The sequence below is a fragment of the Thermochaetoides thermophila genome (assembly GCF_000221225.1).
Source record: "Thermochaetoides thermophila DSM 1495 unplaced genomic scaffold scf7180000011816, whole genome shotgun sequence".
Classification (NCBI taxonomy): Eukaryota; Fungi; Ascomycota; class Sordariomycetes; order Sordariales; family Chaetomiaceae; genus Thermochaetoides; species Thermochaetoides thermophila.
This window is the reverse complement of record NW_006383032.1, coordinates 6463352-6489993: the sequence shown is the minus strand read 5'-3', so window position 1 is coordinate 6489993 and position 26642 is coordinate 6463352. Positions and strand designations below refer to the sequence as shown.

Genomic DNA, 26642 nt, shown 5'->3' with positions numbered 1-26642 from the left:
GGGCCAGTCAAACGCCCACCGGTCCCCGTTTTCTTCATAAACGGTACGATGTATCCCACAAAGCACACGCCCGCTACCCACGCCAGCCCCCGTTGCTGCTCCCCTTCCTCGCGTGTCATGGTCATGTCATGTAATCATGTCATATTGTTCGTCTGTTGGATTGACAGTGCCGTTGATCCCCCATAAAGGACTGCTGCCAGATTGGAGGATGTAGCATCATGGGGACGAGAGCGAGGGGTGACGTGTATAAGGAAGATCAACAGAAAATGCGCACAATGGATCGACGTTCGAGAATCCATCTAGCGAATCCTCCAAGCGCCCGCTGATGGGCCCTATGGCCTGTACCCAGGCGAATGAGCTTATGGGGAGGAAGCGGGGATCGAAGCCCCTGGCTCGGTGGCCCGTCAGATCATGGCCCAGCAACTGCGCCATGCAGCATGCCGGGCAGGACCCCTGGTCGGTTTTTTTCTCTTTGTCCTCGATACGGATAGGGCGGAGAGCAGCCAACAGAAAGACGGAAAGGACTAGGGCTGACGAAAACACACTGCAAGCAACGAAAAAAAAACCGTCGCGTAGCTTGTTCGAGTAAAGGCAAACCGGTTGCGATTTGCTGGCCATTGGCCGCGAAGCCGACTTCAGCCTCGCCATCCCGGTCGCCGAAGATCATTGAAAGCTTTTGTGTGCAGAAAACGAAACAGAAAGCCAAACACGTAATGACAAGGGAAACAAAAATCAAACTTAGCAGGCTGTCGTTACTGACCTTGAATTCTGTCTTGTCGTCTCTTTCACCCTGTGTTTCTCTCTCTGCAACACTGCAGCACTGTTCCTTGTCTGAGGGCGCTCCGGTAATTACACAACTTTATTGCGGTTATATTGCCGTTATTCGTGAAGCCAAGAGGAAGGTGAAAGCGTGGCCTCGGTTTTGGTCGCGGATTTTTCAATTGCTCGCAGCAGAAGAGACACACACCATACACAACAGGGACTAATATATTGTAGAAGAGCGAAAAAAAAATGAAATACCTTAGGGAGTTGTTGATTCATACGAAGATCCTCTGCTCCGATTGGGGAGCGAGGTATGTGCCGCCAATCGATCAGAAAGTCGGCGAACGGGTGCCGCGCCTAACCTAAAAGACAGTTTGACCTGTTAGCATATGATTTTATCTTCACTTTGGGTTCTGTGCTTCTATTCATTCAGACCAAGCATAGCAAACAAGCAAGCATCCATCCATTCCATCATCCATACGGATCAAACCAGCCAACCAAGCCGAGGGACCAGGGAGGGGAGATTGGAGGGGGGGTTGAAGAAACAAAAGTCGTGTTTATAGACACCCCCCTCTAGTGCAAGAAATAAATCTTCCGTAGTGCGTGTCGCCCGGCCTCTGTCTCTGCTGCTTGTACTTGGGCACTTCATTGCTGCTTAAAAGAACGGCCGGATGAACGAGGGACCTTGCAGGACATGTGCGTTGCCAGCCTACTGCTGTCTCAGAGGCACGATTGGCTGACGGCTGCTCTTGAGAGACCCCGAAGTGAATAAAACAACACGGATTGCTCGGCTGCCAAGGACTCGATGCGCGCGTTTACAACCAATCTGTTGTCCGTCCTCCCCATCCTCCCGTCGGATAGGAACCGAGCAGACAGATAAATCCCAGTCGGGCATCCCAGATGCCTGTTCGTCAGGAAGGAGGGCCTTTGGATTGATGTGTCCAAACCGTTGGGGGATAGGCCAGATTTCATTGAAGGGGAGACGAGATCGCTTGAGTGACGGGAGATCGCGTTTGTGGCAACCGCGGGAAACGGGGGTAAAACGGTTCCGGCAGATCGAGCCATCCAGGTAGTCAGATCCTTGTGTGTTGCTGCCCGTGTGGTATGTGTGAGCACTGCCCTGATGTGTGCATGCCCCGATATACGCACACTAGGTATCCCAGATCCCGACCGCTAGGCATGCCGACAAGGACGTGCTGATGAGGATCGGCGGCCGGGGAAAGTCGTGCAAACATGAAGCACGCGGTCTTTGACATGGGCACGATAGAAAGAAAACACCAAACCGTTAGGCGGTGACAATTCACGCCCTGCCCCCTGTTCTAATCCTGCCTCGTCCTGGCCTGACGAAATTGTATAAACCCCCGGGTATCCCAACCTAACCCTGGAATGCCCGGTCTTGCGGAAGTGTGTTGCTGCTGGTTTTGCAGTTGTTACGGCGCATCATATTCGTGTCGTCCACTTGAGCAGTATGTCTGGTCGGTCGCAGACTTTCCGGACCCGCATATCGAAAATTTCCCAGCTTTCTTCTCGACCTGGGGAATGCGGGCAGAGGGCCCCTCAAGGATAGGGCCAATGAACGGGTGTCATTACGGTAAGCAAGCGTCGCTGCGTCAGAGGCAGGCTCATCCATGCAAGACGACCGCAGGGAAGAGACAGGATAAGGATAGGATAGGCAGGTCGAGCCCAGGTCGGGTTTCGGAACATCAATGACGACCTGAGGGGCTTCGATCTGATTTGCTCAATGGACTGGCGCTGCCCAAGCCGCAGAAAGCCGGATTCCGTATCATTGGATTCTAGGAGGAGCGACGGCGACTGACTGGCTGGAAAGATGGACTGCCGTAGTGAGGGCCGCTTGTGTCGGAAGATGAAGGGCTTTGCGACCATGGATGGTGGAAAAGTTGGCATCCTGAATGGTATGGCGGTATGGTATATGCTTCCGTTGATAGATATGCCTGGCTGGCAGGGGGAAAAAGTAGAGAAAGGCTGAGATGGAACAGACGAAAGTCTGCTTACCTTAATGACGGTTTCTTTCACGCTCTACGGCTGCAGAGAGATGCAAGCCGCCAGAGGCTCACTGCAAGCTTTGGCCCAGTAATGACTCGAGAGTGAGTCTCGATTGGTTGTTGAGTCGCGTGGTATCAGTGGGCTTGGAAGTAGTGTTGTGTAGTTTCTGAACGTCCCCTATCAGGTGCTGTGCTGAGGGGAGTGCTGCTGTTGACTGTTGTGGCAACGAATGCCACCACCAACGACAATGACAACAAAAACAACTCCGTCTCCTAAAGTTAATTGACTCGACTCTTCCCTTGTCTAGGAGTAGACCCCGGAGAGTGTTCGGGCTTGCTGTATTGTTGATACAAACACCGATAGCAAAGATGTTGAAAGTCCGGTGCGGTGTCCTAGTGGCTTGAGAAAGGACTCGCACAGAAGGGGACAGCAGATCAGGGGTGGTGGTGCCGTGCTTGCTCAACGGGGATGGCCGACCACAATGCTGAGAGAGGTAACACACAACAAAGTGTGCTAGAAAGCGTGTCCGTCTTGAGACCCTGGCCTGGTGGCGGAGATAAACGCAATATAAAGAGAGGGGCTAGGGTGATAGTAAGACTTGCAAGTTCAGCGAAGGGACAAGGCAGGCGTAATGGCGCTGCCAGGACAGGAATCCCACGTCTCCTGAAGGGGCTCTCGATAATGACTAGCCGGCAAGGTGGTAGCGCAGGCTGGTTTAAGACAACAGCGAGAGTAAAAGCAAAAGGGAAGACAAGAAGAACAGCAAAACGGTGTGGAGAGGAGCTGGAGCCTTGAGTCTCTTAAATAGTTAAGAGATCCAAAGACGGAGCAGTCCAGATGATACAACAATAGAGTTCCGGGAAGACAGTTTGGGGCAAGCCTAGAAGAGATAGGAGGGGCCTAGATTGCAACTTCGCCATCCGCAAGCAACGTACGTCCCTCCTTGCTTTTCTCTCTTTTATTTCGCTCTCACTGTTTCCGGAGCTTTGGGCAGAGAGCTTGAGCTCGAAAAAAAAAATAAGAGGTCACATAGGTTGGCCCATGTAAAATTTGTGGACGAGACGACTTCTAACCACCCCCCTCACACCCCCTTTCTCTGGCCAGCTCAGCGTTGGGCAAAGGACCGCACTGAACAAGGCAAAGCAAGGAGCCGCTCTGAGTTGCAGCTCCGTAGATTTTGCTGTGGTCGTCGGTGGTCAGTGCCTTCGGCCAAGCAACTCGGCCTAGACATGATCGCCACCAGCTCCATCAGCTCTACGTCGGTGACTGCGTGGTTTCTCTGCCCCGGATAGCACAAGTCTTCTCATCGTTCCCTGCGCTGTCAGCAGTGGGGCTGGACAAAATGCTACTTGCATAGCCTTCTCTGCCCAAATTGACCTCCCTCTTAGTGGCCTTGAACTAGTCAGACCTGAGAAGGACTGCTGGAAATTGCCTCCGAGACTTATTGACCTTGAGGGCGGGACATCAGAGCAAAGCATACAATCTCGTTGGCGCACTGCTAGGTTCTAGATCCTGGGTGTTCCATGCATCAGCCTGCAACTTACCTACCTTCAAGCTTCAAGAGCACCCTCCAGAGGGAATCAAACGTTTCTGCCTCAATTTCTGTGTTGAATTTAGATGGGATCTCCCCACAGAACCAGCATCGGGTAGTTGCAGACAAATGACAAGCATTTGTTTCCTTTGTGAAAGATGGTCCAGTTTCCGCCAGACGATGCTTGCCAGAATACTTCCCCTCTACTCTCGCCGTCTTGAAACTTGGTGCTCTGGGGGGCGTGTAGTATTCCACCAGTTCGTTGCTAGCTTGATGGGTGGTCTGGTCATGCTCCCCTCCACCGCGTCCGTCGGTCAATAGAAGATGTGCTCGATTAGAGAGAAATGCCGAGCCAATGGCTTGCCAGCGTCCAACCTACCAAGTTCTTTGCCTTCTGAAACGGACATGTCCATTTCCACTCCAACACCAGCTACGGCGATCACAGGAGCAGGTCATGATGAAAAGCTGAAGGTGCCTCGCTGCCTTCATCCAGCTTTTCGGCCCTATAGACCCAACCCACTCGGCAACGGCCGACACAGCCATGCAGAGAAACCAGAGACAAAGCCATCCGCGCTTGTCCCACTTCAGGGGGCTCGGATTCATCACCCGTACACATGTGAGAAGATGGTGGTCTAGCCGTTGTTCGATGCGATCTGGCGTATCATAACGGATTCCATGTCCTCTATTTTCTGCAAATTTTGGGTTAGTTACCATATACCGGTTTGGGAAAAGCTCGTCAAAAGGCCGTGTAGTTGTCCCTTCAACAAAGGGGCTAGACGGCCAAGAGCCTGTTCGTAAACACCGTGGGATGCTGATTTGGGTTCCGAGGGGACAAAAGATTCCTGGAAGGTTAGGCGTGACAACACCTAGACGTGGCCCAGCCAATAACTACCTTAACCACATCCGATGCTCCTCCGCCTTCTCATCCATGCTCTTTATCCTGGATCTGTTCATAAAGACCAAGTCTTGTTTCTAACCAGCCGAAAATACACAGGAGGGGTAGGTGCTTCTCGAAGGAGAATAGCTCGGAACAGGCTCGTGTTGCCCTAAACGCATGGCGGATATTAAATTGATAGCACCGGGGCGGCGCGCCGAGTTAGATGAATGGATGATTGAGAGAAACGTCGTTTGTGCAGGTTTCCGGTCTGCTGCTAATCGCTGCTTCAGTCCATCCGCCAATCCAATGCTATCTTACACGCGCTGGAAGCCTCCCCGGAGCGGAAGGAAGGTAACAAGCCCCATTGTTTCAGATCAGTCGCTCTTTCGGCCGTTGGGATTAGCAACTTCGTGGGAGCTTTTTGCACTGATTGGTTGAGACGGTGAGCCCCCTCCGGCACGGAAGATACCGGCGATGTGATGCTTGCTACGCTGGACACCGGGTTTTGCTTTAGATCGGGATGAAGCCGTAGAAGGAGGGGTGAAGAGAAGATGAAGAACCATATGGGGACCGGAAAGGGATAGTCTCTTTCGCCTTCATAGGCTGTTCTCACGAGTGACTCCTCCGGAACATATCCAGCAGGCAGAAGAGTTCGTCAGCTGGACAGACTCAGAGTTGCTTGTGCTGGCGGTCGGGTCCGATGGCTTGTCTGTCGGATGCGGACAAAGCCAGGGGCAGCCCTGTTCGCCAGCTGGACAAAGTCGGATCGGGCCGTTGCTGCTGGTGGCTTTCTCGTAACCAGAGCAAGAGAGCGTACGCACGGGCGATGAGCAGCTAGCAATTGCTGCTGGAGGGATAGATCATGTCTGCAGCTCGTCAGGCTTGCCAGAACCCGAGCGTATCACGATACTGATCTAGGGCCCTGCGACCTGTGGCCTATGATCCGCGATCCGCAATCCATGATGGGCGACCCAGCAATGCGTATCTGCGACAGGCAGTATCACATACCGCGATGTTGTGTCTGTGTCTTCCAGCTAGGATCAATGCAAGAACCATTTGGTGGGCGGGCCGTTGACGCAACAGGTCTGGGTCCAAATCGACACCATGATGGCGACACAGCGGGCGCCCTCAAAACTCAGAACATGGGCTTCTGCGTATTAACCCCATACATGGCGACATCTTGCTGATTTTCCAGATCTTGTGCCATGTGGCACATCAATCCATAGCCCATCAAAAGATGTGATTTTTTTTTCCGCTGAATTGAAGTAAAGAAAGGGGCGTTCTTTGAGCAACCTTGGGGCCTGGGCAAACGAACCATGAGGCTCTCATTCCACTGAGGCAACATTGTTTCACCCTGTCTGCGAAGGCCAGTCAAGTCGTTCTGGTATGCCTTGCATGACCAGCAGCAACAACCGTTTCTTTTGATATTCGAGTTCCCTTCCCTTTCTTTGTCAGATCAGGCAGATGTTCTCGACGGCTGCGCGCTGCAGGAACGCCACCATACGTCTTTCGGCGATGCTCTCAAGCCACGAAGGTCCCGTGAACGAGCCAAAGGGAGAGCCGAAAGCGAGGAGTTTGGATGCTGGTAAACAGGCAGGCGAGGGTTAGAAGATTCTTAGGCCTCGGAGAGAGACGATCTGCAAAGAGCAATAGCTCAGGAAACGTGACGCTCAGGTAGGCGATATCGGGCGAGAGGCGCTTTGACGAACATAATGAGCCGTGCAAGTCTGGGGGAATTCATTGTGTAAAATCCAGCATTCCATCCGCAGTTAACCATTACCATGGTAAATCGATGGTCTTTTGCGCTGCATGCTGTTTGCGTGCTGAAATGAAGTTCCTGTGGCCTGCAGCCGAGCCGCCGGAAACTGAGATTGGTCAGGTCTGGACCTGCCAGCAACCATAGAGTGGGGCGGAGAAAACGAAATGCCAAGAGTTTCCCATCCCCATGTTGCCAAGCAGCTGAGGAAAGGAGCTGCAGCGGGTACCCCACCAAGTGTCCACTGGCTCCACCAATTTAGCAGGGTCCACTGGGCAGACCGGGACGCGGGCAACAAGGATTCTCGCAGTTTGGCACGGGCCAAGGGCGATCAACTTTGATGAGAAAGGGATGGTCTGCGGATGCACGCGCAACGGGCCCCCACTCGCCATCGTCGAATTCCCCACCCAGCAGGCCCAGAAATCAGAGCAGCCGGACGTCGCGACTGCATCAACAGTGCACCCGAGCCGGCGACGTGCCAGAGGCAAGCCAGGAGAGACTTCCTTTTCCGGGATTCATCAGTCATGACCCAGCAAATAAAATGCAACTGCGGGAAAGCGCTGGTAAAGAGCTGCTTCCCACGCGGGATGGCTGCCTGGAAAGGCACAATTGCGCTGATGATGGGTTCGGATGCCAGACCGCGGCAAGGAACGGGAAAACCAACGGCAGGAAGCTAAGCCCAATTCGAAAAATGCACAAATGCATCTTCCCAACAACAGCAAGAATTATCCCACCATCATCGTTTTTTTGAGGAATGGACATTGGACGAAGACAATAAGCAACAGACACTCGCAGTTTGCCGGGCCGGTAACATCCACATCAAACCTTAACCCATTCAATACAACGGCTGAGGAGCCGCGATACATAGGTTCTGGGGGACGGTGGGATAATGTATCGTTCCCCATACCCGCCGTGCCACCAAGTCTTCCGGGTACCTGGTCCCATCACCGTCTCGCGATACCATCACGAGACCAGCTTCACGGCCTAAGTACAACAAAATTCTGAATTTCCGCCATCAGGAAGGAAGGGCGTTCTCTTACCGTATCGCTGAGCCCTCAGGTTGAATTTCCCCAAGGCAAAAAAAAAAAAAAAAAAAAAAAAGAAAGAAAGAAAGCCAGGGCGAACTCGATCAGCCGGGAGACCTAGACCTGCCTGCTACTAAAGAGGTGTTGTAAAGAACGCGTTCATATCGCGAGCAGTCTCACCGGTTCCACGTCACCCGTAGTAGACAAGCGGTTTTGTGGCAGCCTTAGACGACACTATTGGTGGACATGTTACCACCCCGAGGGTGCCGTGATAGAGACTGCCACTCTTACGGGCGGGCCAAACCTACCTGCATATTGGCTTGATTACCGGTATGCCTCTCCGCCAGATACTGTTTCTTAAGCACGCCGCCGATGACTCGATCAAGATCTTCGTTTCCCGCGGTAACCTGTCCATGGAACGAAAAAGGCCCATCCGTCGATTCGTACAGACCTCTATAGACCTCCCCCTTAGTCGCAGGTAACGAACCGACTTATCTACTCGTAACAGCCCGTTACCCCTAAGCGATAGACCCCTGAGAAGATATGGTTCTGCTCGTGAACCTTGTTGGGCAGAAGAGAGGCCCTCGGATAGCTCAAACTATGCAGAACCCCTCCGAGCTCTCGCCTAAAAAGCCTCGCGACTGGCGAGAGGACAGAGATTTCACTCTGCTCCTGAGCTGGAGCCGGCCTGGGCGCGCGTCGTGGCTTTGCAGTCTCGGCGTCTGATGGGCTGTCAGCTCTCCTCCCCTCGGGGACCATCCCATTGAGCCATTTGCTGCCCGACGACGTCGAGCTGCTGCTGTCTCTGTTAGATTCTGATCATCCGCGCTTGTCGACGACAGTGACGACGTGGTCTTTGCAAAAACGGGATACCCTGGCTGTCGTGTCGTCGGGTCCGTTTCTGCAGCTTCTTCGCTGCGTGGTGTGGTCCATTCGACCTCCCCGATCGAGGAGATGAAGGGAACTGTCTGCCAGCAGGACCACGGAAGCCCGGCTCATGCTTGGTCTGGGCGTCGCGAGCTCAGGCAGGTCACAGCAGACGAAGCCAGGGCCCTGAGACAGGAGGGTACGAATAGGTACCTCTCTGACCCAGTAGATACCGCTCAACCCACCATCGCGTACCCGCACTTTCAATCGCATCCCCCGGGGTGTGGAATGCAAAGACGACAAAGACGAGCTTGCCAGAAGCCCCGATAGCCGCCCACGTCTGAGTGTTTTGAGCCCAAACTCAGCAGTCTCGGCAGAAACAGCCGAAGGGTTCTCTGGGCTGCCGATCGGGGGCTAGCTCCCTCACCAGCTCTGCCTCTCCACTAAGCCTGGATCAAGTAAAACCCGAATTTGGCATCATTAAGCGTGCTGCAAGAGGTCATTGTAAGGCCCAATGTGGCTGCTCAAGCGCTCAGCTGGATGCTGAGAAGATGCTGACACGATCCGAAGCTAGCTCGAGAGCCTCCGGACAAGGCGGCGCCATTGGTTTCAAAAATATATTATCGGGATTCCAAGGATAGTCACAATTTTCATTTCTTAACGGGTCTTTCTCCCACGTGTCGGGGAGAGCCCGGCTTCCAGAAAGGCACCTTTCCTGCCCTCTTTGGAACTCTGACCTGCTGACCAAGCATATGCTGCTGCTTAAACAGCATAAGCTTCATTTAGATGCAGTAGAAACCTGATTGTTTGCCTTTGAAAATAGCCTCGGGCTTTTCGTGGACATTACTGCTCGTGTTCGGACCCAGACTGAACACAATACTATGGAAATACTATGCCCCTGACAGTCATCAAACCAATGCATTTACCCTATCCATTCTCGACAGGCTCATAGACCTTCCCACAGCACAATGTTCTGAGAGCTCAATTTAAACCTACCTTTTGTTGCTGCTTCTTTCTACCTCGGTAAATAATCCGAGAAGCTCAAGGCAAAGGGCCAATCATGAGCTGAGGGGGAAAGGATGTTACACCGGGCAGCCACAGAGGGGAGAGCGCGGAGACTGCAGAGAGCTGCAGTGTGCGGTTGCTTTTAGTTTCTTTTTTTTTTTTTTTTTTTTTTTTTTTTGCCACAATGCAACATGTCTCGAAAAGCATCGACAACCTCACCAGCAAGTCAACATCACCAGTCCGAGTGGTCCCAGATATCAAATCATGGTTCAACCAAGGCTATCTTCGCGCCCAGAGCGACCTGTCTTTGTGTTTTAATTTCCTTATGATCAGGACCATCGGAAACGTGTAAGCAGGCACAAGCCCCACGCTCTGCTTGGCAGCAAGTCTGACAGCTCGCGGTCGCACCGGCGATTGAGACGGGCAGCACCGCTTTTCTTCCACCAAACGGTCACCGTCTGATGATGAGCAGCCCCTGACTTGCTTCTCGGGAGTATCAGAGAGAAAGAAGACACAAACCCAAGCTCTTGGGAGCCTGCCTGCCACAGACCGACCGGCACATGCACACAACGGGCACAAGCATGGCGACACACGAACGGATTTGCGCGCCGCCTGTCGGACTGTCAAACCAGAACCTGGCCGAGCTACCAGAAGTGCGCGAGTAGCTGACGCAAGCTCGACGAAACTGGTCGTCCCTGAGGCAAGATGAAGCCTCCGCTGCTGGCGCAAAAGGCAAGCCTTTTCTTGGATCTCCCTATCCACCATCTCATTCAAACTGGGACGCTTGTTCAACTTGAGTTACCGGATCTGTCCCCTAACACCTTCCGGTTCTAGGGCATCATGTGTTCGCGGATAAGCTCGAGGAGCACTGCAGACGGGAGGGTTTTGTTTTGGCAAAAATCAAATCAAACTGGCAGTTTTTAAGAAAAGGCAGTGGTCACAACACCTCAATGGGAATGATGGGGCTTTCGTACGACGAAATGCTGTGTCTGACCGGGTCAAAAGAGCCTTTCCTACTGTTGATGTGATGAAAGTACAGGCTTTTGCATGTTCGCAGCTGGAAAAGGCGTAAAATTGTTTCTTAATGCTGCTAGCACGCGCCAGCGGTCTTCTGCATCATCACTGGTCCCGGCCAAACATTGGTTCTTATCTCCGTCCTTGTTCTGCACACGTGGCATACGAACAGCTGAAGTTCATCAAGTACGCGGGTCCGACAAGAGCAACTGGGATGGAATACTGTCAGGCGGCAGGTAATTCGATCTCGATGCGTCATTATCATCCTTAGAGTCATATCAAAGTTCTCCTCTAAGAGCGTGTTTTCCCACGACGCGACCGGTGAGTATCGCGTCGTCTTTCGGCCGACTGATTTCCAGTCCAGCCAAGCCAAAATAACCAAAGCTGGCCAACATAAACAAGGACAAGGCAGCCGAAAGGCGACTGCGCTACTCGGGTTGCTTCCAGGCGTTGGTGCCCAGCAGCAGGCTTGTGACCAACTGACTAACCGGCCGCGTTCGTGGAACTGTCACTAGGGGCGTGAGAGCTTGACAAGGAGTGCATTTTGATACTGGATGCAAATTACTGGTACCCTGTCTTAATCCAAGAAATCTGGGGGAGTATCGTCTTCGTTGATGATTGCACCCGTCTGCTGGTGCCGGTTGGGATACCTGACAGACGTGATGTATCCTGTCACTGCAGACGCCTCACTTTACTCAGACTTTCTTTCTTTTTCCAAGGCTGCTTCAATGTCTGTGGTTTCTAAAACAAAATTTTCAGATACCCTTTCTGCTGTTCTTCCTCGTGGCAGAGGTCAGACAAGATGTGCCGGTTTCATTTTGTTTACGGTCTTTTGTTTTCAGCAATGAGGTCCCACAGCGATGATGGCGTTTGATGAGGTCTGACTGACGTGAAAACCATCATTGAATGGCTAGGTAAAACCACATTAGAGCGTACTCGTTACTAGGAAAAGGCGATGTAATGTCGTTAAGGTTAGTCCTGTCGGTCAGGGGCGAGGATATCAGCGCGAGAATGGCCTCAGCAGAAGTAACAGTGCAGAATCGGCACGGAGCAAGAGTAGAATAATTAAATTTTCACTGCGGGAGAATCTAACTCGTGACTCTAGGTAGGCCCTCTTCCTCATGACCATGCATCTTTCTTCAAGAACCTGGCAGCAAGTCAACAAGGCATATCCTCTGATTCAGACCGGTCTGGCCTGTGTCGCGTGCACAGCACCGGTTGATGGCTCACCATGGCGGGCACATACACCCCCCTGTCACGACATCTAGTATCAGTCAAGGACCTATGTTGCTCTGCAGGAGATTACGCCGATATCGACCCGGCACCTACAAGGCGGAGCAACCAAGCGTCCTCCCCATGTTGTATCTCCATGGATGGGATTTGAGGCCTGCATAGAAAAAAAAAGTGAACCCAAAGCGAGCTCAACTAGCGCGGTTAAACTCAGGGTACTGCATCCGGGTGGCGTGTCTCGCTGCAGCAGGCTAGTAGTATGCACGCAAGCCATCCCCCAGACCATCCTGATCAGACCAGGCCAGATCAAACTGGCCTGCCATTCCTGACCTGGTCTGTGCCTATCTACCTTAGATTTCTGTAGTCCTCGGTCAGAATTGTCGCGAGAAGGAAGAGAACAAATGCAAGGCAATGAAGCACTACCGGACCAACATAATCTACCTACCTCTCTCAGCCAACCACAGATCTTGTCATCCAGCCCTCTCACCCTTTGCCTGCCGGGTCAGCGAGAGCTTTCGGACGCAAGGCTTCCTGTCAGTCTGCTTGCCTGCCGGGCGATGCAAAAAGAGGGAAAAAAACTAGCTCACTCCTTTTCTTGCCGGATGCGCCACGGCACAACCGGTGAAAGATGGCTGCCCTTCTTCGGCTATGCGCTCTTCCCAAACTAGATTTTACCGCAAAGTGTATGCTTTTTGCGATGCGCACTTGCCGGCCGTTAGATAGGCAGATCGGTTAGTGAGTCAGGTGAGTGCCAGAGAAGTTTGGATGGACAGTAAGTTCATGGAATGAATTAGACCGAGAGTGAGGTCGCACAGGGAAGGCAAGCAAGCGGACACTGCAGTGATACAGCATTCAACAAGAGAGGATCGTGAGGAAGGTGTGTGATACGCTCCTAGTGGATGATGAGAGCTAGACACAGAACTCACACGCCCCATTGACCCTCACTTCACTGACAGTTTGCACTACGCTTCTCTGATGAGCGCCGGCAGACTGTTGTGCGCAGCGGCCCACGAGCCCGACCTGCCTGCCTGCTTGGATCACGACAAACTCGGGAAGTTCCGTCTGGAGATTACATAAGGTATGTTAGTATGCAGCCTCAGGCACATGACACGATGGCGTTGATGGTTTGATGAGGTCGATGAGAGGCTAAGGAGATCGGTCGCCGTGGTGATGAAAGTGTAGAGAGAAGTCTGGAGTTCAGGGGCAATAAACAGAGCTCTGTTGTAAATTACGCCTAGTCAGTAATGATTGCCTGGCGCTAGGCGTATAATACGCATATACTACAAGTGCACGGACCAACCGTTTCCACAAACCCCAACTTAGCCGCTGACCTAGCGACGACATGGTCGGTCGATGGCGACATTCAGTGATGAGTAAACTTGATGAAGCTATCATCTCAACTCATTGCTTTTGCCACAGAATTATCCCTGGTTTGGTACATGCTGCACTGGATACATATTTTCGACCAGGCGGCATAACTGACGCGTGATAGGCAGCGGAATCTCCGAGCTCCTCGTCCCACGTATCCTCAAGTTTCCTTCATCAGTCATCAATTCCAAAGCTGAGAATTCAACCCAAGCCAGGCCCACGAGCCACACCAACACACTAAATCTCAATCCCAAATTACACATCGTATTTAAGCTAAGAAAACCACTAAAATGCCCAGAAAGCGCCACAACAACAGATACTCCAAACCCCAGTCCACACCCCCCGCCCTCCTCATCTCATCCTCCTCCATCAACAGACACAATGGTACCCTCCCTATCTCTCCTCTCCCCTCCCACAGCCCACATTAACCCTATCCCAGATGTCCAACCAAGAAGTGTAAACGAACGCCTAGCCGAACTCCGCCGCTCCGATCTCAACCGTCACCGCAACTCACTCCCGGACTCAGCAGCCCCCACCATCATCCAGCCCACTGTTCCCCCTTCCATCAGGCAGATTTTGCATCTGCCCGAGACCCCTCCCCCTCGGCCGCGCAGACCTGGGAGGACGGACCCTCGAACAGGGAGACGTCTCCCTCCTGGTCCGGCACCGCCGAGGAGTTGGTTGACGCCTGAGGGGAGAATCAGAACTGCCCTGCCTATTAGGCCGGCAGCTGAGACGAGCACAGCTGGTGCTACGGGGTTGAGGTGTGAGAAAGGGGATGGGCTGGAGTTCAGGCACAAGGTGTTGCCGGACCTGATGCTGCCGGGACGGGGCAGTCTGCTGGATGTGGCGCTAAGGAAGTTTGCGCAAACGTGGGAGTGGCAGCGGGAGGTGTATGGGGGGTTTTTGTGGGAACTGCCTACACATTTGCGGGAGCTGATGGTGTTCTATTTGGGGGTTCAAAGAGCTGGCTTGGAAACTGACGATTTGAGGGCTGTCCTTGTGCCTTCGGAAGAAAGAGTTTGGGAGGATGAGGATGACGAGGAGGAGAGGAGGGAGATTCCACAGGCGGGAGTGCTGAACTCGGAGTTTAAGCGCCTTGACCTGTCTAGAAGTCTAGGAAATTGTCTAAAGCTCCGCGAGCTGGAGGAGTTCCTCTTCCCCCCCAAACCCCCTCCCACAAAATTCACCTCCCCAACCGACCAGCAGCAAGAGCCCGACTCATGGGAAGACGCCCTCGACACGCCCAGCCAAACCCCCTCCCCATCCGTCCCTCTCCCGGTCCTCCCAAACCTAACGCATCTCTCCCTTGCCCTCTCTCCAACTAGCAGTTCCCCGGTCTCATGGAGACATCTGCTATCATTGGCGTCTCACCTCCCCCAACTAACCCACCTCTCCCTCGCCTTCTGGCCCGTCCCGACGCTCACGCCCTTAGCAGCCCAGCTTGGAGCATCAGTTGTTAACACAGAAAGCGGAATAGCAGTCCAATACGGTGGGACAGGCTTCTACAGCCATACACTAGACGACGACTGGTCTGAGGCTGTCCATTTACTCCGGCGACTCAGCCAGTGCCTATACGGCCTGGAATGGCTCGATCTAACAGGATGTGGCGCGTGGTGGGAGGCGTTGTTTGTAAGGGTGGAGGTTGCCCCCGACGAGATCGACGCTGCTCACCAAGGGGATGGCGACGAAGGAGAGAGGGGCACAACGATGGTAGATTGGTGCGGGGCGTGGGGGAAGGTTGGGACGGTGGTGCTTGATCCGGGATGGAGGGTTGAGGAGGGGAAGGGGGAGTTGAGGAGAGCTGGGGAGAGGTCAAGGTTTGTGGAGTTGGTGAATAAAGCAAAAAAAGTCGAGAAGCATGTTAGGGGGGTGAGGAGGGGGCAGGGGAGATGGTTTAGTGTGGAGTGTCCGGCGGTTGAGAGCTGAGAGGAGCATTGATCTGATAGGTTGTGAGTGAATACATCTTTGGGATAAAGCCTTGCTGGCAGCACTGAACTGGAGGATCGATGCATCGGACTGAACGCAATTAACCACGTGCACAAAAGAATAGCTGGTCTGTAAACACACATATGTTTTGTCGATCAGCCTAGTTTGATAGGTAGAATCAGCCGCCAACACCACATAATTCTGGGGGGAAATATGGGTTTAGGCAAAAAAAAAAAGGACAAAAAACCACCTCCTTTACCCTGCCCGGGGGAAGAGGCTAGAACCTCCGGGGTGAGGGGTTGCCTTTTTCTGTTCCAGTAGAATCCTGTGCCCTTTGGATTATACCACTGTCCTCACGGGAAGGCAACACCCTCTACCATTTGGCTATGTGGGAAGAAGTGGTTGTTGGAAGGGGCCATGCTGAAGTAATATATATAGTTTGGGACGAGGGGGCTAGGGAGGAAGGTGTGTGTACTGGGCGGAGTATGGCCCGCATTTCTTTGTGAAAATGGACTGGCAGCGAACAGGGCCCAAGTTTACTATGACCGAGTGTTGTCTCGGTCCGCTTCAGTGCCGTGGTGGTGACTCGATCGAGTTCCTATCCCATTATCTCCGTCCTCCCGAATGTTGAGACCTTTTTAGAGGTTAAGGTCAAATAGATACCTAACGTTTTAACATAGTGGTAAAGGAAAGGGTAGGAGCAAGGAAACAAGGAAAGAGGCATAAACGACCAAAAGAATATTAAGAGTTCTAGCAGAGTTCTAGACATTGAAAGACAGTCATATAGATCTATACGGATTCAACACTCTCTGTAGTCTTATAATTGTTTCACTGTTGTCTATTTCACAATTAACTATGGAAGCACTTTAGAATTCCTATAAGGAAAAGTTTCTCAACGCCCGAGCAAGTGCCGCATGGCAATCATCTGATCTAATCCATTTTCTCCCCCTTTCCTCTCACCTCCTTCCCCTTTCTCCCCCCACCCCCCACCAAAAAAAAAAAACTAATCTCCTCTCTTCGTCCAACTGCCTCCTTTAAAAGGCCTTTCCCATCCCAAATCTTTCCCGAACTCCCCTTAATACCTCCAAATCGCATCCGCCATCGCCACAACTTGCACCATCTCCCTAACATCATGTACTCTGACCACATCCGCGCCCCCCTGTACCGCAGCAGCGACTGTCGCTGCCGTCCCCCAAATTCGCTCCCTCGGCGTCGGCACCCCTGTCACCTGTCCGATAAAGCTCTTCCTACTCGACCCAACCAGCCATGGCAATCCTTGCAACCCAGGCCACGCCCTCAACTCCTCGAGCCTCCTCAACACCTCGACATTCTGCGGCCCGCGCTTAGCAAACCCTAACCCAGGGTCGAGAACGATCCGCCAGCGGCGGATTCCCGCTTCTTCTGCCGCTTTAACACGTGCAAGGAGCTCGGTCGCGATACCGCCTATGAGGCCCCCCTTCTCGGGGGGGTACACGGCCAAGTCGTTCATTGTCGCCGGCGTGCCGCGCATGTGCATGAGGCAAATTGTTGCGCCTAGGCGGGCAACGGTGGGTAACATGGCTGGGTCGAGCGAGCCGCCTGATACGTCGTTGACGATGTCTGCGCCGGCAGAGATGGCTGCTTCGGCGACGGCAGCGCGGTACGTGTCGACGGAGATGAGGACCTGCCGGGAGGAGAGGGAGGGGTGCGTGCGGATGAGGCGGATGGCGGGGAGGACGCGGGACAATTCTTCCTCTAGCGAGACTTCGGGGGCACCGGGGGCCGTGGATTGCCCCCCGATGTCGATCATTGTGGCGCCCGCGTCAAGGAAGGAAGTGATGGTTTGCACGAGGGAATCGGGGTCGGAGGGGGAGTGAGTGCCGCCGTCGGAAAAGGAGTCGGGGGTTACGTTGAGGATGGCCATGACGTGGGTTTTGCGGGCCGGGTTGAGCGCTTGGATGGGGGAGTGGTGCGCTGAGAGGGGCGTCATGGTTGTAATGGGGGACTTGGAGGGGGGCAGGGCGTCGAGGTAGTCGCGGATTAGGCGCCAGGGACGGTCGGGGTCGATGGGTTTGTCGGGTATGAGTCTGGGGGTGTCAATGGGAAAGTTAAAAGGGAGAGAGGGCGGGGGGAAGGGCGCGGGGGGGGGGGTGGAGGGGAAGGGTACGTACTCCGCTAAGGGACGAAGGACGAACTCTCGCTCGGGAATTCCAACGTGGGGGATCTTGAGACGCTCGTGGTTGAACTTAATGTTCTCATAGAGCAGAATGTCCAGATCGATATTGCGAGGACCCTTGTCTATGACCTTTTGGCGGCCCAGTGCCCGTTCAATGTCCTGTAGCGCATCCAACAACTCCAATGGCTCGAGAGTAGTCTCGACCTCACAAGCACCATTGACAAACCGGTCCTGATCTAGCACATACATGGGCTCTGTCTCCCACAAGCCGCTCGTCCTCTTGACCTTAATACCACGAGCATCCATCTCTCGACAAGCCTTCTCAATCCATCCAATCCGATCACCCATATTGCTGCCGAGAGCAATATACGCGGTGCGCCGCTCAGGCAGCTCTGGCCCGTTCATCTTGGGTTTCTGGGGAGGGAGGATGACGACAGGGTTCTTTTCGCAGAAGTCAGGTGGGAAGGTATAGCGGCGGAAGGGCTGAAACTTGTTGGAATTGGACTCGTCGGGGCGGCGTGCGGTGGTTGACAGCGGCCGGCGGTCGGTCCGGGCCAAGCGCGGGACCGGAGCGCAGCGACAGACGCAGCGAGCTCGCGACAGCAGAGCTTGTGACGGCCTCAATGGCTGCGTTGCGACGAGTGCGACGCGCTTCATCTCGACGCGTTCGACGAAAAACTGCGTCATAGCCCCGCAGTGTGAGATGCCCCGCGATGAGGCACCATTACCCTAACCCTTATCTCAAAAAGTTTCTCTTATCGATATTATCTTATCAACCTAAACTGCTGATCTAATCTGCCAGGGTTAGGGTCAGAGTTGTTCCGGCTCGATGACGTTGATGGCGCCGACGGCTGAGCTTTTCCGCCAGAGCCGGCCAGCCGCGGTCACCAGGCAATGCAGCAACGGCGCCGCAGAGTCGCGCGGGACCCCCGCTGGCAACAGCCGAGTCCCGGGGCGAAGCTGATCCGAATCATGTGGATTGGCTGGGCTCCCAGGACGCTGTTTCAGGTGCAGCCGAGGCGATGACGCCGACGCAGCTCGCCCAGCGACGCCCAGACAGTACTGGTGTGTTGTCGTCGCAACGTCGCGTAGATACTGTGTCGCAATCTGCTGTAGAGTCCTTTTTCCACATCGTTGTTGGATGCCCCGATCGCGATCGATACCGTTCACGGCGTGGTGTGCCTCGGCAGGTCGTCTCGCCGTCGCGCCGGCTGACTGCCCAGACTCCCCACATATGGGCCAGCAAGGGCCGTCGTCGTGCGGATGACAGCGCCAGAAAGGCCAGAAACGGTTAGCGCCAGGGCGGCGCAGGGCAGCGAAGCCAACACAGGGCCGGCCAACCTCGGCACAAAGCAGCGGGGAATGCTGTGGTGGCAGGTCTTGGCGGGCCCAGTTCCCCAGATTCCAAAGGTTCAAGATGGCAGCTTCCCCGGACGAATGCTTGCCAGCTTTTGATCTCTCGATCTCTCATCAGCTCGCTCACTCATTACCAGCATCGCTCTTTCTGTGCACGCCTGGGTCTGCCTGCTGCTAGAAATTTTTTTTGTTTGAATTTTACAAAAGTTAATATTTCAGTTTCGCAACACCGTCACAATGGCCTCTCCTCGTACGTTACCCCTCTTACAACACGCCTAAGTTCGCAACACAGAACAATGACTGACTTATCCAAGAGCAAATCCGCACCGAGATCACCGACCTGTTCGGCATCAAGCACCCCATCCTGCTGGCCGGCATGAACGTCGCCGCCGGCCCTAAGCTGGCTGCGGCCGTCACCAACGCCGGCGGCCTGGGCGTGCTGGGTGGTATCAACTACACCCCCGAGATGCTCCGCGACCAGATCAACGAGCTCAAGAAGAACCTTATCGACAAGAACGCCCCCTTCGGCGTCGACCTCCTGCTGCCTCAGGTCGGCGGCAACGCCCGCAAGACCAACTATGATTACACCAAGGGCAAGCTCAACGAGCTAATCGACATCATCATCGAGTCGGGCGCTAAGCTCTTCGTCTCTGCCGTCGGTGTCCCTCCCCGCCACGTCGTCGAGAAGTTGCACAAGCACGGCGTCCTCTATATGAACATGATCGGCCATCCCAAGCACGTCAAGAAGTGCCTGGACCTCGGCGTCGATATCATCTGCGCCCAGGGTGGTGAGGGCGGTGGCCACACCGGCGATATCGCCACCACCGTACTGATCCCCGCCGTCGTCGAGGCCGTCAAGGGCCACAAGTCCCCCCTGACCGGCAAGCCCGTCCAGGTCATCGCTGCCGGCGGTATCCACAACGGCCGGCTGCTGGCCGCCGCCCTTATGATGGGCGCCTCGGCCGTCTGGGTCGGCACTCGTTTCGTGCTCTCCGAGGAGGCCGGTGCCCCCGAGGCCCACAAGGAGGCCGTGCGCACCGCCGGCTTCGATGACACCATTCGCACGCTCATCTTCACCGGCCGCCCGTTGCGCGTCCGCAAGAACCCGTATATCATGAACTGGGAGGAGAACCGCCAGCAGGAGATGAAGGAGCTGTGCGCCCGCGGCAAGATCCCCTACGAGGCCGATCTCGATAAGGTCATGGCCGGCGAGGCCGAGGAGACCGCTGCCATTAAGGGCGCCACTATGATGAACGTTGGCGCTGATGATGATGTCGATGCCGATGAGCTGCTCGACCAGTTCCGCCCTTACCTCATGGGCCAGTGTGCTGCTGTTGTTAACGAGAAGAAGCCCGCCAAGGAGATTGTCGACGAGTTCATCCGCGATGCTGTCGCTGCCATCAAGCGGGGCGATGCCTACCTGGCTGCTGCTGGCAAGAGCAAGTTGTAATTTTGTGTATATAGATTTTCTTGGATTTTTTTTTTCCTTTTTTATTCCTTTGTTCTGTCCTGTTATGAGTTTGTTCGCATGAGTAAATGGCATGATCGATACCAATTTCGGCTCCTTTTTTGGGTCTCGCTTAATGTGGTAGTATTGGATGTGTACACAGGATGGCCCGTTCGTTTCGAGATGCTGTCCGAAACGCCGCTTCGCACGGAGGCCGGGTCTTTTGGCCGGTGCGGGTCTCTATCTCCGTACCGGCGACACTCCCAACCTACTACCAACTGTGTGGACCCAACCGGCCGGGTCTCTGACCTCATCCCGGGACAAGACCGGCTAGAGACCCACTCTGACCGGGTCAGGCCCGGGCCTGTGGCTTTCCAGGCTCGACTGTCTGGGAAATGATTCATGAAACGGCAGCGGCCTTTCGAGATGGCTTGAAAGGGCATAAGGATTGCTTCACACAACTAGCGAGCCGGGCAGTCATGCACTCCTGGAATCCTTTGTGTCCCACTCCTGCTCGTGGTTTCCAGCAGCTATCAAGCATCGTCACTCTCGAACACCTCATCTGGGCGGTCGTCAATACCAGCAGCGTATCAAGCTACCTTCGGCCATCTCTCTCGACCTGGACCCCTCTGCTGAGTGACCCTATTGACATCATTTGGAAGGAGATCACTGCGAATTTTCATGGTGAATGTCTGATATAACCGGCCTAGCTCGCTCAATAGATCCCGTCTCATTGCCTATTGTCTCATCAGTAGTTGGGTCCTCTTGTAGACAATGCTTTTGTCTACTTGACTCTTTTCTCTCGAGTGCTGATCAATAGCTTCCCCTTATTGTTATCCCCAAATCTTTTTTTTTTGTTGACAGTCTCGTCTTTCACTTTTTATATCGCTCCCTCCACGTGTGCATCTGTCAAGAAGCTTTGCCGGGATAGGGCTGGAACCCAGCAGAAATAACCGTTCATTTATTGCATCCATATAGCTTTCATCATGCAGCCACATTCTCTAATTCTTAAGCTTATCCCGCTGCTGTGCTGCGGGCTGGCAGTCATCTCTCTTAGTGTTGCACTTGCGGCGGGTGTCAAGCCCAATACCATGGAGGGGATTAGCATCATTAATGTGAGTTAAGGCAGCCCTGTGTTGATGAACATCTCCATACTGACGAGAACATAGTTCAACATGTCTAGATTCGGTCAGTTGAACATCACCAGCGCATTGGATGACCAGGTCAAAGACGTCTGCGGCTTAACCGGCACTGTTGCCAAGGCGGTAGACAATGTCGTGGATAAGGCCAAGGACGTCGCAGGCAAGGCCGTGGATAAGGTTCAGGACATCGGAGAGGAAGCCATAGACGCGGGCAAGAACGCCGCAGATACGGCCAAGGATGTAGCCAAGAACATAGGCAAGAAGCTCGGCTTCGGTCGCCGCGATCCCCTCCTCGGCATGGTGATCAAGGGCACGGCCAAATTGGTTGGGGGCACAGGTTTGGGCAAGAACAACGAGTTCAGCGAGAAGTGCACCGAAGTCTTGGGCGGCCTCACGCAGTTCCCCGCCGCGTTGATCGCGAAACTGGCCGGCAGCACCGCCCGCGCCTTGGGCATTCAGGAGTATTACTCCGTGCACATCGGCGTCGTCTGCGTCGGCTCCTACGAACCAGACCCTTTTGCAAAGAATCCGAAGATCAACATCACCGACTGCACCACCAAGCTCCACAGGCCGGGCTCCAAAGTCTTCGACTTCCTCGAGGACCTGCAAGAAAAGATCTCTTCCGGACCCTTCAACAAGATCAAGCTCATCGACACGTTACGCCTACCGGAGATGATCCTCAAGGCCCTGAAGCTCGTCTCTTCCTTGCTCACCAACTTCAGCAATGCCTTTCTTGCGTCTGTGCTTGCTCTTGCTTTGGCGCTCATCGTCCTCTGCCTTCTATTCGTGCCGAAGCTAGAGGAGAACCCAAAGATCCAGTTCTACTGCCTCATGGCCAGCACAGTCTTACTGGGCACCTCCTGGCTCATTGCTCTGGTCGCCTCAGGAATCATCACCTGGATGGCGTGCAAGATCGAAGAGAAGCTGCGCGAGTATGGGCCGAAGTTTGGGATTGTGGCTACCAGGCCGCCGGGAATGTACGTCCTGCTGTGGAGTGGGGTTGTACTGGAGAGCGTGGCGCTAGCCGTGGTCACGTTGATGGTGTTGAAGGAGACGAAGGCGAGGAAGGAGGCGAAGAAAGGTCGTGGGGTTGAAATAGAGATGAGTGAGAAGCAAAGCTGGAACGGTTCTATTTAGGCGGTTACTATTTTCTGTAATGTTCTTTCTGCTACCGTTGTTGTTCTCGGAAGCAACAATAAGGTTAGAAGAGTATAGATTTTGGTACAGTCCGTCTTGAGCGAGAGGATGCCTATGTAAAACGGACAATGACGATGTCTATCTTGACATGCACTATTGCTATATCAACTTAGTTGCCTTTTCCTTTCTCACCTCTCGCGAGTACCCGTTGGGTCTTTGAGCTGCCTAAGGGAGGGCCTAACGAGCACATAATAATGGTATCCGGTTCCAAGCATAGTCCTAGTCTCCCATAGCTACTGAACTACAGCCTGCTCGTTGCTGGGACACATTGGCGCGTACTCCCAACACCAACACCTCCTCTTCCCCTGCCTATTCCCCCCTCGCCCCCCCTTTCTCTCTCTCTCTCATCTCAGCTTCCCATCCAACTCTATTCCATCCCCCTTTTTTTTTTTTTTCCCTTTTTTCACCAAAAAAAATCTTACCGTCGTTAGTACTCCAGCAAAGATCCGAAAAAAATTGATGACAAGGGTGAGATTCGAACTCACGCCCCCTTTCGGAGACCAGGAAAGATCTTTCCTATGGAAGGATCCGGAAATTCAGGTTGACCTGAACCTGGCGCCTTGGACCGCTCGGCCACCTTGCCGTTTGCTTGAGTGTGATAGTTGGTAGGGGGGTGTGCGAATTGTTAATGGAAGTAGAGGGAAGAGTCTACTACCTACGTAACACCACAGAGAACAGGTTATTGTAATAATGATATATGGTTTAATTGTTAAGAGAATTGGTTATGTATCTCTGAAAATGTGTAGGTAAATAGCTCGTTGTAGACAGGTAAAAAAAAAACAAAACAAAACAAAAGAAAGGAAAAGAAAATAAAGAAAAGTAGTTTTCCTGATCAATCTTCTTTTTATGATTGTACAACAGCAGAGAACTTGTTGGGACGTGACGCTCCTGGGTGAGCACAACCGAGGAGACCGGACAACCCACTCCCAAACTCTTTTTATGCCAGCACTCCGTTCACATAACAAGAGGGCAGTACAGAAACACAACATGATCGCATTGCATTGCATTGCACTAAAATAAACCATACTATGATAACTCCCATCCCACGTAGAAAAGTGACTTAAGTAGCCGACAGGGATCAAGTAACCCCTATGAGATAAGACAAGACCAACCCAACCCAAACAGCCCGACCACCACACAAAAACAAGACACCAACTAAACGGCACATGATCATACAAACCCTCAACACCACAAGACCATTCTTTTTAAGGCTTCTCTCGAGTTAGGATAGCCTTCTGCCACTTCCATGCAACTCGAGTTTGAAAATCCTGCTCATGTCCCGATTAGGAGACCCTTCTTCCAGGTAGACCTAACGTACTTGAGCTGACACATTGCGCATCACCGCGCCATCCATCCTCTTAGAAACCATGACCAACAACCAAGCCATCGAATCCAGACGAGAATTCCCATCGTATTACTGGATATTGTCATCGTTTTCTTGTAGGCAGCATCACTACCCATCGATCCATCCATGACACTTTATGACAACTTTTTTGCTTTCCCAGCCAGTCAGTCTCACTCAGCCACTTTAATCAGTCAACCCATCCCATGTTATCATCCTAATCTTACAAACCCCATTCCCCTTCCCCCCCCCCCCCTCCCTTTCTTCTTTTTTTTTTTTTTTTCATTATCCCGGTGTAGTCCCTTAATGAGCAATAAGCGGTTCCGTCTCCCCCGCCTTCTCACTCTCACTCTCCTCACCCTCCACCTTCTTAGGCTCCTCCTTCGGCGCCTCGGGGAAAGGTTCGTTCTTCGGCGCGGCCGGGAAGCCCTCAGCCTTAAGCGGGGCGCCACCGTTGCGACCATGGGCGCCCTTGATCAGGGCCTGGGCCTTGGAGGTGTACTCGCCAGCATACTGCTTGGCGATCTGGGCGGCATGCTCGGTGTGCTGCTGGGCGACGGAGCGCAGCTGGGCCGTCTGGGCGGCGACGAGGTCCTGGGCGTGCTTGAGCTGGGCGTCGATGGCCTCCTGGTTCTTGAGGTAGATGAGCGGGCCGAAGAAGGTGATGGTCGTCGCGAGAAGGGCGAGGAACCAATAGGGGAGGAACTTGACGAGGAAGTAGGAGATAAAGGCGGTGACGGCGGCCTAGTGCTGTTAGCTCTGATCTCTTCCGTCAAAAAAAACCGGCGTGGGTTGACGTACCGCAACCGAAAGGTTAACATTCTCGACAAACAGCAGGCGCTGGCCTTCGACGATGAAAAAGTTGAGCAGCTCGTGGGTGTCGCCAATCACGGCGTCGAGCGTCTCGCGCGAGATGGTGTAGTAGGTGCGAGGGCGCAGGCGTGAGGCAAGACTGGCGTCAAAGACGGCCTTACCGATGGTCTCGACGAGCACGGCAGTGCCGAGCGCCATCCACGAGAGCTTGAGCGCCCAGCGCAGCACGTCGAAGTACCTAACTACGACGATGAGGGAGACGATGCTGGCGTATGCAAGCGCGGAGTGTTCTATGATAATATCGAGCCGTCAGTATTGGTGATGTGTGTTCAGATCAGTCGGTCGGTCATCGCGGGTGGTTGTTACGTACGCGGGTTGCTCCACGACAGGATCTCAGCAAACAGGCTGCGATAGGAAGCCGTGTAGGGCGGCGGCGAGGAGTGGCGTTCGAGCGGCATGGTGTCGGACTTCTTGGTCGACGAAGCAGCAGCAGACGAGGCAGTCGAGGTATTGTCGTGATCAGCTACGGGACCTGGATGCAGGAGTGCAGGGCAAAAGAGGTGAGCATAACGCTGCGGAACGGAATAAGACGACGAATGATCGCTGAAGCGTAACGGATGCACAAAGCAAGGTTTGCGTGTTTAACTGTCGAGGCGTGTGGTTTTTTGTGTGAAGGGGAAAGAAGAGAAAGCATACCATTGGTGAGCGAGGCAGCACCGTTATCAGCGGCATCTGCAGCAGCAACTGCAGCAGCATAGGCGATCTCGTCAGTCGAGCCCCCGATTGTGGACTCATGATCATCAGCAGGGCGGGTCGCGTCGAATTTCTCGCACTTTTTAAATTCCGAGCTGGTTAGCTAGCTTAACTTCTGGGTCCCTGGCAAGGCATGTCGACAGGATATTATTTTTTTTTTCTGAATCCCTCTCATTCCATTTCCCATGCCCCATCCCGATCGGCCAAGAAGAATCAACGAGGACTTATTTTAAGAATGACGGGGTCACACGAACCTTACTGCTTGGGAAAGCCTCAGAGACGTCGGCCATTCTGATGACAGATTTCTGGTTGGTTGCGAGGGATCGGCAGGTTCGGAGCTGAGGGGTAGCTAACAGCAGGTTGAGTTATTCAGGTGGGTAGTGAAGTACGTAGGCAGTCGACAAGCAAGCAGGCAGCGAGAGGGAGAAGCTCTCAATCTTTTTTTTTGTCAGTTTGCAGATTGTCAAAATTGTTACGTGTACAAGAACAAAAATTGTACCCGCGCAAAGTAGGCAGAATGTTTTGAGAGATGGAGGAGGGGTCGATTTGTGCTGTGCTAGTGCTTGCCGCAAGATTTGCATCCACTTCCAGTGTGAGTCCCTTCCCTCGCATCCTTGTACAACCCCTTCGAGAGCTCTCTGTTCTGGCCGGGGGAGCTGCCGCTGGTCGGTGCTAACGTGACCCACCTCTTCTTCCAAGGTGGGGGGGGCCGCCCTTGGATGATCTCATCGAATCTTTCTCTGGCCAGCCCAAACCAAGCCAAGCCAGGCAAGGCAGTTCCTAAGCAACCAGGGGGCGGACCATGTATGTCACCGAGGAGTTCCGTAAAGCACAAGGTAGCGACAAACGCAGCATACAGGACAGGACGTGTCGCATCCAGACGGACAAAGACACTATCTTGTCTCAAAACAGTCGTCAACTGCTTTAACATGATTCATCTTATCCTATGAAATTTTTACTGCTTCCTACAACTCCAAAGTCAGAACACCATGGCCAGATGCACATGCCATTATCATGGATGGATATCCATATTGCACGTTGTCAAATGTCAAATGTCAAATTGTCAAAT

At 53.5% G+C, this 26642-nt stretch overlaps 5 protein-coding genes and 1 non-coding gene across 6 annotated transcripts; 3 read left to right on the top strand and 3 right to left on the bottom strand.

Annotated features, from left to right (window-relative positions):
* Positions 1-13820: 13820 nt before the first annotated feature.
* Positions 13821-15368, top strand: CTHT_0038650 (uncharacterized protein; the record flags this gene model as incomplete). Its single annotated transcript, XM_006694221.1, has 1 exon — positions 13821-15368. One exon carries the CDS (start codon positions 13821-13823, stop codon positions 15366-15368), a length of 1548 nt encoding a protein of 515 aa, XP_006694284.1.
* A 1075-nt stretch (positions 15369-16443) lies between these two features.
* Positions 16444-18180, bottom strand: CTHT_0038640 (putative folic acid synthesis protein; the record flags this gene model as incomplete). Its single annotated transcript, XM_006694220.1, has 1 exon — positions 16444-18180. The coding sequence occupies one exon, from the start codon at positions 18178-18180 to the stop codon at positions 16444-16446; it is 1737 nt and encodes a 578-aa protein (XP_006694283.1).
* Positions 18181-19116: 936 nt separating this feature from the next.
* On the top strand, positions 19117-20329 carry CTHT_0038630 (2-nitropropane dioxygenase-like protein; the record flags this gene model as incomplete). Its single annotated transcript, XM_006694219.1, has 2 exons — positions 19117-19129; positions 19194-20329. The coding sequence occupies 2 exons, from the start codon at positions 19117-19119 to the stop codon at positions 20327-20329; spliced, it is 1149 nt and encodes a 382-aa protein (XP_006694282.1).
* Positions 20330-21312: 983 nt separating this feature from the next.
* On the top strand, positions 21313-22605 carry CTHT_0038620 (uncharacterized protein; the record flags this gene model as incomplete). Its single annotated transcript, XM_006694218.1, has 2 exons — positions 21313-21441; positions 21496-22605. 2 exons carry the CDS (start codon positions 21313-21315, stop codon positions 22603-22605), a joined length of 1239 nt encoding a protein of 412 aa, XP_006694281.1.
* A 520-nt stretch (positions 22606-23125) lies between these two features.
* On the bottom strand, positions 23126-23248 carry CTHT_0038610. The gene is made up of 2 exons: positions 23211-23248; positions 23126-23171 (listed from the first exon to the last, which is right to left on the bottom strand). It is a non-coding gene; the product is annotated as a tRNA-Leu (tRNA).
* A 1062-nt stretch (positions 23249-24310) lies between these two features.
* Positions 24311-25863, bottom strand: CTHT_0038600 (reticulon-like protein; the record flags this gene model as incomplete). The annotated part of the gene is made up of 5 exons (XM_006694217.1): positions 24311-24751; positions 24809-25110; positions 25191-25352; positions 25517-25652; positions 25828-25863. 5 exons carry the CDS (start codon positions 25861-25863, stop codon positions 24311-24313), a joined length of 1077 nt encoding a protein of 358 aa, XP_006694280.1.
* Positions 25864-26642: the final 779 nt, after the last annotated feature.